The sequence below is a fragment of the Heptranchias perlo genome, chromosome 22 (genome assembly GCF_035084215.1).
Source record: "Heptranchias perlo isolate sHepPer1 chromosome 22, sHepPer1.hap1, whole genome shotgun sequence".
In the NCBI taxonomy this organism is placed as follows: domain Eukaryota; kingdom Metazoa; phylum Chordata; class Chondrichthyes; order Hexanchiformes; family Hexanchidae; genus Heptranchias; species Heptranchias perlo.
The window spans coordinates 9,484,632-9,497,107 of record NC_090346.1 but is presented as its reverse complement, the minus strand read 5'-3'; the positions used below and the strand labels follow the sequence as shown (position 1 = coordinate 9,497,107).

At 44.7% G+C, this 12,476-nt stretch overlaps 1 protein-coding gene across 1 annotated transcript in view; it reads right to left on the bottom strand.

The window, feature by feature from the left end:
* Nucleotides 1–6,750: 6,750 nt before the first annotated feature.
* The window catches only part of card11 (caspase recruitment domain family, member 11), a 247,628-nt gene continuing 241,902 nt past the window's right edge, over nucleotides 6,751–12,476 (bottom strand). The window contains exon 24 of the mRNA XM_068002900.1: nucleotides 6,751–12,297. Coding sequence (XP_067859001.1) covers nucleotides 12,090–12,297 — 208 coding nt within the window. The 3' untranslated portion in view covers nucleotides 6,751–12,089. The remainder of the gene's footprint in view (nucleotides 12,298–12,476) is intronic.

Here is a 12,476-nt window from a genome sequence, read left to right as displayed (position 1 = left end):
TCCTTGTTGGATTCATTAGTGACTATCTTGTATTTATGCCCCTAATTTTGGACTCCCCCACAAGTGGAAACATCTTCTCTACATCTACCCTATCCAACACCGTCATCATTTTGTAGACCTCTATCAGGTCACCTCTCAGTCTTGTCTTTTCGAGAGAAAAGAGCCCCAGCCTGCTTAGTCTTTCGGCACAGCGTGAGCAGGTTAAGAAACTGCTGGAACAAAAAGGGACCTGGAACCACCAATGGCACCCAGTGGAATTCTGGATCTGGGTCCAGAAAGTGCTGCCATTTATTTATTGTCACCGGGGACGACCAAGAAAGGACTTTTTGAAGTGATTGGGTCAACCAGCCAAATGCAAAATGGTCAAAGAATTGTTGATCAGATATATGTGCTGCAGCTGAGAAAGCGCAGGGTTAATTTTCCTTCCCCTTACAGTGGGATGTTCACCCAAATGGGGTTAGTTCTATGGTTTGCTTTTGATATGGGTCGATATATAATTGAAAGGAATGTTCTAATGGAGATGGTTAACCACAATGAGGTTGCCAGAGAATCATTTTGCAATATTTAAAGGAAGAATGAATCGAATAATTGAAAAGACTGCACTAGTATCAGAGAAAGCCTTTAAATCAGAAGGAGGAGAGCGACAATTTATTTTAGCACCATTTTTTATTATGGTTAATATCTTGGCAGTGCTGGACTAATTAACAGACACAGAGTGATGTGGACTGAAGGATTAGGGATCTTGGAGAATGAATAGTAACATTTTTATCAAGAAACAAAAAAAAATCTGTTGTTTTAAAGATTATTTTGGATTGTTAACTGGAATGATTGTCAACGGCAGGTCCATTTTACAGGCTATGTTGCCTCAATGGTAGGGGGGAAGGACCATGGAAGATGTTGGGTTTCGTTGTGGTATGTGTTAGTATTGTGTAATGGCGGCTAGAGTTTGTTTTCAAATCCCTCCATGGCCTCGCCCCTCCCTTATCTCTGTAACCTCCTCCAGCCCTACAACCCTCCAAGATCTCTGCGCTCCTCCAATTCTGGCCTCTTGTGCATCCCCGATTTTCGTTATTCCACCATTAGCGGCTGTGCCTTCAGCCTAGACCATAAGTTCTGGAATTCCTTCCCTAAACTTACTCGTCTCTCTACCTCTCCTCCTTTAAGATGCTCCTTAAAATCTACCTCTTTGACCAAGCTTTTGGTCACCTGTCCTAATATCTCCTTATATGGCTTGGTGTCAAATTTTGTTTGATAATGCTTTTGTGAAGCGCCTTGGGACGTTTTTACTACATTAAAGGTGCTATATAAATGCAAATTGTTGTTGATGTGAGCAGAGCTAACCAATGGCTCCAGTTGGTTCCTGGAAGATTCCAAATATACAAATATACAAAAAATAGCCTTGTTCTTCTTCTGACTGCTTGTTTAACCTGTGATATATGAGATAAACAACCCGATTAAGGGACATAAGGTTAGAAAGGCTGGATTAGAGTGCTTTTCGAACCTCACTGGGTAAGTAACTGGCCTGTTGTGGTATTGAGCTATACAGGCCAGGAAGGTTTCAAATTAAGGTGTCAGCTGTGGTTCAGTGGTAGATCTCTCTCGCCTCTGAGTCAGAAGGTTGTGAATTCAAGCCGCACTCTAGAGACTTGAGCACATATTCTAGGCTGACACTCCAGTGCAGTACTTTGGTTGAGATGTTAAACCGAAGCCCTGTCTGCCCTATCAGGTGGATGTAAAAGATTCCACGGTACTATTCAAAGAAGAGCAGGGGAGTTGTCCCCGGTGTCCTGGATAATATTTACCCCTCAACAAACATCACTAAAACAGATTATCTGGTCATTATCACATTGCTGTTTGTGGGACCTTGCTGTGCGCAAATTGGCTGCCACTTTTCCTTCATTACAACAGTGACTACACTTCAAAAGGTACTTCATTGGCACTTTGGGACGTCATGAAAGGCGCTATATAAATGCAAGTCTTTCTTTTCACTGGTCTGTATTGAGTCATGTGATGTGACAGATGGGATTCTGCAAGTGGAACTCAGTGTCCCGGACTAGCAAAAAGAAAAATCAGCCATGGTTCCCAGTTCTGGACCCTGAAATTCCAAGGCTTCTGGGGCTGTAATTGCTTTCTGGGCAAGCAAGAATGGAAATTTGGGTTATGATAAGCAAAAAGAAGGAGCTTGCATTTATATAGAGCCTTTTACAACGTCAGGACATCCCAAAGCGCTTTACAGCCAATAATGTACTTTTGAAGTGAAGTCACTGTCGTAATGTAGGAAACTAAAAGGCCCGATGGAATGTGCCACTTACTAATCACTGCTTATAAAATGAACACTGAGTCATTTGCAGTTAGGTCAGAAAAGGTCCTGCTGATCTGATACCTGAAGACAAAGTTGCCTTTTAAGGAAATCTTAACTTAGACCAATGTAGAAGATGATTTCACTGAGCAGGAGTAGAATCCAACAATGGTGCTCTCACTGGAGGCAGAGATAGTCTTTGACTGGATAGACTGGAAACATGCTACTCATGCTCGAAAAAATTGAGTATGGTCCAGCTTTGTGCAAATAGATACTGACTTTGAACTTTAGCTTCCTCAGCAGTAGTCACACCTGGCAGCCTCCTCTGCTCCTTTCCTCGGTTCATTGGGGGTGAGGTACTTGACTGGGTTGCACTTTTGTCACCTCTGTTATTGCACTGCCTGAAATGGAGGTGGAAGCAGATTCAATAGTAATTTTCAAAAGGGAATTAGATAAATACTTGAAGGGGAAAAATGTGCAGGGCCATGGGAAAAGAGCGGGGGGAGTGGGACTAATTGGTTAGCGTTTTCAAAGAGCCAGCACAGGTACTATGGGCCAAAGGGCCTCCTTCTGTGCAGTATAATTCTATGAGTGCACACAGTGGAGTGTGTGAGCCGGCTCCTTCAACAGGAGAAAACTGGAGGAGGGGGAAAAGCAGACACAAAAAAAAACAAACGGTACTGTCAGTCACAGCGCTAATTCATCTGGTAATCTTTCAGAGAATACAACACGGTCTCAACAAAATAAAACCTATTTGTAACTACAAAGCGATGCTTTTAATATACTGAACGTTAAGGAAATGACTGCCTAATTTGACTGAAAACAACAAAGCAGTCACTTAAAAGCCATATAACGATAAAAATAATGACTTAACAGGGAATGAAAGCAATAGCTATATAATAGAAATGAGTTTCTGATTTGCCTGCTCTTATAAGGGAGTGATTTATTTTACTGCAGTCAGGATCAACTGCACTGCAAATTGTTACATTGCACTTCCATAGTTTAGCCAACAGAGGGCAGTAACTACCCATTCTAGAGCCTGGAAACCCAGTGTGAATGTTAAGTTCACCTCCTGTGGGCCGAGGGACTCATCAAAGAGATACCAGCTGATATTCTGACTTATGATTGATTTGTGGATCATGCTCCCAGCTACAAATAAAGTGTACATACACTTATTTTTTACGGTTAAATAGAGGATATCTCAGCTGCGGCAGATGGTTTACTGCCAAAAGTCCATTACTCACTGATGCTGCAGGTGCAAATGACAGTCTTTGGCAAGAGTGAAGGAAGTGCTCGAGTCAGATTGTTACTGGGGGAAATTCCTTCTCCCCCCACTTAACAAAACCACTACCTATTCTACCACATGACAACACATCAGCCTCTCTTTACCCCTACATGACCGTGCCAGTAATTATCATCGGAGTGAATGTTAGCACCAAATTAGTTCACCCTTTCCTGCATGACTGTAACCTCCATGAGTAACAAAGTGCCACGTCATTGCACAGGTTATTTTAATACAATAATTGGAAAGTGTATACAATCACCTTACTCTTTCCTAACATAATGCTTTCCTGGGTGTCTACAGGTGCTTTTCCATCACCTGTCCTAATGCTCCTTATAAATGCCACCCGAGGGTCAGGATCACAGGAGGGGGTTGCCTCCTTGTGCTTGCTCTTGGGCAATTTGATGTCACCTCTTACATACCACTGGCATAGTGCTGTGAGGGGGATGGTCAGAGGCCGGGCATGTGAGAGACGGCCTGAGAGACGGCAGTACCCTGCAGCTGGGACTCCAGGGTGGCTTGGTCCTCATCATCCTCTTCATCATCATCACCTTCCTCCTCCTGTGCCGCTTGTGGCTGTGATGCAGCTGCAAGAAAGGAGGCTTAGATCATTAACCCTTTGGGATTAAGGTGAGCCGGAGTGGGGGAGAGGGGGGTGGAAGGTTGTGACTCTATGTGCCAGGGTGACAGTGTAGATGATCAATCGGTAACCTGCCACTGGAAAAATGCTGCCAACCTCGGCACCTCCCACAGCGAGTGCCTCGCCATGAGCTCCATGGTCTTCTTCTCGAGGGTGGGTGTGGTATTTAAGGCTGGTGAAGCACCTCCTCCCTCTGGTGCTCTGCCTGTAGCGGGCATCATGTGCCAACTTGTCCTGTGAAAAGATAAAGTAAGTAAGGGTAAGGCTCGCAGTTGAGTGTGCCAAGTGGCATGGGAGAGCTGAGGTAAGACATGTGGGGGTATGAAGCTGTTAAATTGGAGGAAGGGGTCTTAGGGTTGTGCCTGTAAGTAATTGCTGTGAAGGGAGCTGGATTGCTATAGGCCAGGCTGCCGAATTAGAGCTGCCCTTAACCACTGTGAGGGGTTAGCTGTGCAATTGTTGTTTTAAAAAAGGTGAGGAGCGTGCTGGTGCCCAAGGTGGGCAAGGAAGAAAAGGCAGAGGTGTCCAGTGTGTTGCAGTGCCTGCCCTGCTGAGGATGTGGAACTTTTTGGGGCACTGTTCTGCAGTCCTGGGGGGTGAGGGAGTGGGCACTCAGTGCAAGAATGCACCTCTCTCCAGGAGGCATGAGTGATATTTCTCAGTGGGGCCCACACCCAGGGGTCTGCTGCCTTCAATCCCCCTCCAGGAGGGCTTGGCGGTCTGGATGAATGACGTTCTCTGGCTTGGTTCCATGCACTGCTACCTTCTTGCTGCTGATGTTGTCATATTTGTTGCAAAGTATGATAAAAACATTGATAAGACGTGCAGTGACGTCATGTGATGGTGAAGTGAGAGAGCCAAGCACTGCTCCTTTCTTACTTGGTTGTTTCTCACCATCCCCCCACCCAAGCCCCCACCCCCCTCGCCCACCCACCTCCACCGCTGCCCCCGCCACCCGGTTGCTGAAGTGTGCAGGCTTCTTCCTACTGCTTTCAAAGGCCGCTCGTGAGTTTCCATGCAGTTCTGCTTACACCCATTTTACTCGAGTTTTATGCCAATGGGCAGACCCAGGATACCTGCGTCTAACCCCCTCTACAGGCCACTGGCGGGCGCAACACTTTTTTTTAAAGGTGCAACAGTACGTAACTCACTTGAAGAAAATTCTCCCCCTTGTTACTCAGTAGTATATTTTACCAATTTCAATGCTTCTTTGGTTTGGGAAGCACGTAGAGAAAGATATAGGAAAACATCTAAGAAACATAGGAATGAAGCGTGGTATTTAGCAGGAAAAGTCTGGGAATACTGAAACATAAATACTCAGGTGGAACAGCAGGATTCAGTACCTGTCCAAACTTGTCTATCAGCATTAACCTTGTTTGGTTGGTCAGATACTCAGGAAGTCTGAGGATTGGTCAAGTCACATCTATGTACTCCATCAATTTATGGGAGTCAGTGTAGGGACGGTCTCAATTTCTCCTTTCCTTGAATCTCTAAATTGTGTAATTCCTTATCCCTCCACCTTCCTCTCATAATCTAAGACTTTTAAAAGCCAAGCCTATCATTATCTCACCATTGCTGTTTGATTTCCCTCATCATCTCCCCAACTCTTTTCAACCTTTCATCTCAAGGGAATACAAGGCAAGTTTATGCAACCTGTTCACTTAAAGGGTTAAATTACGAGGACAGGTTGCATAAACTTGACTTGTATTCCCTTGAATTTAGAAGATTGAAGGGTGATCTAATTGAGGTGCTTAAAATGATAAAAGGATTCAATAGGGTAGATACAGAGAAACTATTTCTTCTGGTGGGGGAATCCAGAACAAGGGGGCAGAATCTTAAAATTAGAGCTAGGTCATTCAGGAGTGAAATCAGGAAGCACTTCCTCACACAAAGGGTTGTAGAAATCTGGAACTCATTCCACCAAAAGGCTGTGGATGCTGGGTCAATTGAAAATTTCAAGACTGACATCGATAGATTTTTGTTAGGTAAGGGTATCAAGGAGTATGGAGCTACGGTGGGTAAATGGGGTTGAGGTACAGATCAGCCATGATCTAACTGAGGCTCGAGGGGCTGAATGGACTACTGCTGTTCCTCATGTTCCTATGGTGTTGACCTGCATTATGGGCCTTTAGCTTTCACCTGCATTTCCCAATTGTACATAATAAATCATCAAGCTTTATTAATGGTGAAACAATCACCTGAAATCACTGCAATGGGTTCCGCCAAATTCCCGGCGTAACTTCAGTGAGTGGAAGATCGGAGAAAAAACCCCGGAGATCGGGAGAGCTCAACGAAACGCCACAGAAGCCCAAGATACCCGGAGCCAAGTTTTTACAGTGCTGCAGTCTGGTTGATTGAGGAGTTCTACTCCCTCACCCACACAGTAATTTAAAAAAAACTATTCAATGAACAGAGCTAGAATACACTCGGGTTGGCTGCTTTTGTAACTGACCTTGAATTGACTGTCAGGTCATTGGATGCAGGGAACTGAAGGCTTGAGGAATTGCAATAATTTCTACTCAGACGGGATTGTTCCTTCATCTTTTTCTTTATTAACATTACAGCACATCAGTACAGCATACGCCACCATTACTCATCACTGGACTAGGGCTCGGAAAGTGAGGCACAATGATACTGCAACACAGTTTTTTTGGCGTATGGCAATCCTTTGAGAACTGAACTTCCTCGTCAATTTTTCAAATTGAAAATTTTCCACCACATAATATCACCGCAAAAAAAAGATCTCTGTTAGCTAGTAACTCCAAATATTACAAAACCACAACACCAACAACTTGCAATTATAAAGCGCCTTTCACATCATAAAAATGTCCCACGGCGCTACACAGGAGCGATTATCAAACAAAATTTGACACCGAGCCACATAAGGAGATATTAGGACAGGTGACGAAAAGCTTGGTCAAAGAGGTAGGTTTTAAGGAGCCTCTTAAAGGAGGAGAGAGAGAGGTAGAGAGGTTTAGGGAGGGAATTCCAGAGCTTAGGGCCTAGCCAGCTGAAGGCACGGCCACCAATGGTGGAGTGATGAAAATCGGGGATACACAAGAGGCAAGAATTAGAGGAGTGCGGAGATATCGGGGGTTGTAGGGCTAGAGGAGGTTACAGAGTTGTATATCACACAAGTTTAGATTTGCACGTTTGCTAGACACGAAAGCTGACTCCAGTTAGAGCAGACTGACGTATACAATGCTATCCAAGTTTGATCAGCGAAGACAAGAACATTCAAATTATTTCGTATTATTAGAATTCTTTAAAAAAACTGTTAAGTTTAGAGAACATACTGAGCTTGAAAACCCTTTACCGTATATTTCTTTTCTTTAACATATTTACCTAACGATCTATACTTATCAAATAAAAATGCTACAATAATTAACTCGTTTGTGCGCTCCTTGCTTACATTCATGTCTGAAGGGAGGGTTTCACCACCGTGCTACAGTAGACACTAAGGGAAAGGTAGAAAACTAGGGAGTCTTCCTCATTCAGGCTATTCTCCTGATGAGGTGAATTGACTTCAACTGGATCATGTTTTGGGATTTTAGAACAACAATGCTGCTATAATCCTCAAAAAAGGTTTAAGATGAAGGCTGGCACCTCTGAGGGAATGGAACATCCCCCAACTTTGCACCAGTGAGGATATTAGACAGTCAGTAATGATTGATCCAGAATTATGCTACTCAGTGTCAAGGCAACTGTGGCTGGGATTGGTCTAAGCAGAAGTGAATCATGGGCTGCTACCATTCTTTCTACATCCTCTCTGTCTTTACTACTGATGGGTTCCAGGCAAGCCTGGGGTAAAACTGAGCTCCACGACCAATTAGGCTCAAGCAAGTTATGAAGCCAATGTCATGGTAAACACTATTCATTTAATGCACATCACACAAGTTCAGATTTGCACTTTTGCCGAGCCACGTGACCAGAAGGAGTCATGGTCCCACTGGTCATAAACCACCTTACACAGAATCACATGCAGTAGAAGCCAAATCTAGGTCTTGTTACCAAATCTAGGGACTGCTGCCAAATCTAGACATCTTGGCAATGTGGGACAAAGTTCAGGTTGCCCAAAGGTCACTCCCTGGGACCTTCAATAACTATCGCTGAGAAAGGACCTTCATCTGTTTTCACAGGGATGGAATGTGACCCAAGTCCATGGGGCAGGGGAAAAGCAGTGACTGACACTAGTGTCATGGACAGTTGCGACACTAGCCGCAATTACATTCATTCTGATGCTGTCTCGGCAAAGATATATGAAGCATTTGACAAGGGAGAGACAATACTTCTTCATATGCACTCTCAGATCATTTGTCATATTGCACCGCTTACAAAGCACACTCCAAGCTGCTGATTTTATATATTCTTAACTAAATTCAACAAATCTCAGAGTCACTGGCACCAAACATTAGTGTTGAGATGCCGGTGATGGACTGGGGTTGACAAATGTAAACAATCTTACAACACCAAGTTATAGTCCAACAATTTTATTCAATTTTTCAAATAAAATTGTTGGACTATAACTTGGTGTTGTAAGATTTACACCAAACATTAGGAACAATGGAGCTTTCAGTATATGTCACTTGAGAAAAATGCAGATCAATAGGAATCTAATGTGCATCTTCAATAAGTTCAGTGTAGCTTAACATTCCCCTTTTAAAAAGACAGAAACCAAATACCCTTTTTTCCACGGGTGCACATAATTCTTTCAGTTTACAGTGGACAGGAACTAATAAGTAGGACATAGCTATTTACCGCACTTAAGTTATAATTATTCCTCGTGCTGGGTTTCACCAAAGAATGAACAGATTCTTTTGGAGGATTAAGCATTCTTCAAAAACCAATGCACAAATGGCTTCTGAAAATTTTCCCAACACCTAATACTGTAAAGTAGGATAACAGAAGTGTAACGTACCAAAGATTACTTGCTAATTCACAGAATGTGCCAAGTAAACCCGGACAAAATGCTATGTTGTTAGGTTTTATTTTAGCGTAACATCACGTCAGTCTTTGTATGGCCAAAAAAGGATTTCTTAAAGACATAGTCCTGTTGGGATTCAACAACAACAACAACTTGCAACGTCTGGGGAGAGAGGAAGGTAGGGTTAATGTTTCAGGTCGATGACCTTCACTAGGATTCTGACAAAAGGTCATCGACCTGAATCGTTAAACCTACCTTCCTCTCCCCACAGATGCTGCCTGACCTGCTGAGTGCTTCCAGCATTTGCTGTTTCTATTTTATATTTCCAGCATCTGCAGTATTTTGCTTTTTGCATGAACGTGGGGAAATGTCACAAGGCGCTTCACAGAAGTGTAATCAGACAGAAAGTGACGCGAGCCGTAGAAGGAGATATTAGAATGAGTGACTAAAATCTTGTTCAAAGAGGTAGGTTTTAAGGAGGGCGTTAAAAGAGGAGAGGGAGCCGGAGAGGCTTAGGGAGGGAATTCTAGAGCTTAGGGCTTAAGGCTGAAGGCACGGCCGCCAATGGTGGATCGAAGGGAAATCATGAAGGGATTTGAACACAAGACTGAGAATTTTAAATTGGAGGCACTGGGGGACTGGGTGCCAATGTAGGTCAGCTAGCCCAGGGGTGATGGGTGAGAGGTGCAAATTAGGATATGGGAAGCAGAGTTTAAGATGAGCTGAAGATGTGGAGGGTGGAAGATGGGAGACCAGCAAGGACAGCATTGAAACCCCCATCCATTCCTTTGTCACATCCAGCAATGGCTTCTCTTCCCAGCCTGTGATCTGTAGGGTTTCAGCTGCAGATGGGCTGAGACAAGGGTGCAGACGGGCAATGTTACGGAGGTGGAAATAGGCAGTGTTTGTGATGGAGGGGAATATGGGGTCAGAAGAGGAGCTCGGGGTCAAATTGGATGCCAAGGTTGCAAACAGTTGGCTTCAACCTGAGACAGTGGCCGGAGAGGTGGATGGAATTGGTTACGAGTGTACGGAGTTTGTGGCGGGAGTTGAAGACGATGGCTTCAGTCTTCCCAATGTTTAACTGAAGGAAATTGCAGCTCATCCAGAACTGGATGTCGGATAACACAGAGGCAGTGGAGGGGTCAAGAGAGCTAGTGCAGAGGTAGGACTGAGTGTCATCAGTGTACATGTGGAACCTGATGCCATGTCTTCGTATGATGTTGCTAAGGGGCAGCATGCAGTTGAAGAAGAGGAGGGGCCAGGGATAGAGCCTCAGGGGACTCCAGAGGTAACGGTGAGAGGGCGGGATGAGAAGCCATTGCTGGAGATGCTCTGGGTACGATTGGATAGGTAAGAATGGAACCAGGCGAGGGCAGTCTCACTCAGCTGGACAATGGAGGAGAGGTGTTGGAGGAGGATGGTGTGATCGACCATGTCAAAGGCTGCAGACAGGGCGAGAAGAACAAGGAGAGATAGTGCACCATGATCACAGTCATAGAGGATGTCATTTGTGACACTGATTAGGGCTGTTTCAGTTCTGTGGAAAGGGCAGAAACTTGATTGGAGAAATTCAAATGCGGTGTTGAGTGAAAGATGGGCACCAATTTGGGAGGTGACAACATGTTCAAAGACTTTGGAGAGGAAAGGGAAGTTGGAGTTGGGATGGTAGTTTGCAAGGACAGAGGGGTCGAGGATGGATTTTTTGAGGAGGGGGGGGATGAAGGCAATTTTGAGGGAGGGGGATGGTACCTGAGGAGAGGGAACTGTTTAAAATGTCAACTAGCATGAGGGCCAGGAAGGGATATTGGGTGGTCAGCAGTTCAGTGGGAATAGGGTCGAGGGAGCAGGAGGTGGGTCTCGTGGTCAAGAAGAGCTCAAAGAGGGCATGATGGGAGATGTGGAAGCAAGAGAAAGATATGGGTTCAAGGCTAGGGCAGGAGGGATACCTCGGGGGAAGCTTGAGATGGTGGGCGAGGGGAAGGGGTGGATGCGGCAGAGGCAGCTGAATGGATGGTCTCAATCTTAGTGACAAAGTTCTTTTAATCTCCCATTGTAACTTTGGTGAAAACCCTGATGAAATGGCGTAAACGGTGGTTGCCGTGGGATATCTCCTCATGTTAAAATGGGAGATCGGAGAACCCGCGAGAAAATTCCACCCCATAATAGTTGAAGTAGTTTTCTTTCCTTGACTCCTCTATTTCGCCTCCTTTTTTCCTTTCTGAAAGGTTAACCCTCACAGAGGAGATTCCCTCTGTGCACTTGGGGCAGTAAAGTCGTAAACCTGCTGTTTTTAAAGAACACTGGGGGTCAGGGCGATCCACGATACAGTCACCTTCGGGATGTCTTGTAATCTTGATCCACCAATGCAGCCCCCACCCCCCGTCCCCTTTCTTAGAACATTCTACACAAATATAATCTCTCAATCTCTTTTGTATAAACACAGTTGGTTGAACCATTGGTTGAGTGGCAGGGTGCCAGAGTGGCATTGTCAGATGGGCCAAATGGCCGTTTCTCTTTCTTGGCTTTGGATGCAGAGTTGAAAAACCCAGACTGAAACTGGAGCTTGCCACCGTTAAGTGCAGGGCAAGGATTAAACATGAGAATGCTCTGGGTGGGATTCTATCACAGCAAGTGATGCACAGCCTCAGTCATCTCCGTCCACACCTCAAGTAGGCTTTGGAAAACCATTATTAATGAAAAACCATGTTGATTGCGACATTCATCTTCTTTGAAACGGCAAGTTTTCGATCGCAATAAGTGTTGTTCTGAGCAACAGTTTTAACTGAGCTACCTGACCATCTGGGAAGAGTCATCTGCTCGTCATGAAAAGCATAATTGAATGCCCACCCCCCCAAGACTGGCTTACAGTCCGCAAGTCCGTGCGTGGCACATGGTTTGCCATTGGGTTAAGTCCTGCTAGCTGCAGTCTCTCACTGAAACTCTAGAGCTGATCCTGGTCGATCCAGATCGTCTTCCTCTGCTCATCGATGATTTTCTCTTTGATGATTTTGATGAGCTCCTTGATGTTGCTCCATGTGTCGGCCTCCACTGTCGTGTACATGCAGGGGAGAGACTCCAACTCATTCTCGTTCGAACGGCAGCTCTTCAGAAACTCTTCCTCGGCGCTGTCTGGTTTTGTTGGCAGCCTCCTATAATTAGGTACATTCATTCAGCCCTTTATGAACATTGCACATTTTATTTCAGCATCATCAGCAAAATACGGCAACATTTTAAAAAGGTCTATAAAAAGTAGTCAGAAGACTATTACTTAGTCTCCCCTCCTCTCCTTATTGATTGTCCTCAATGCCATGCATTTTTCCTGATTGAA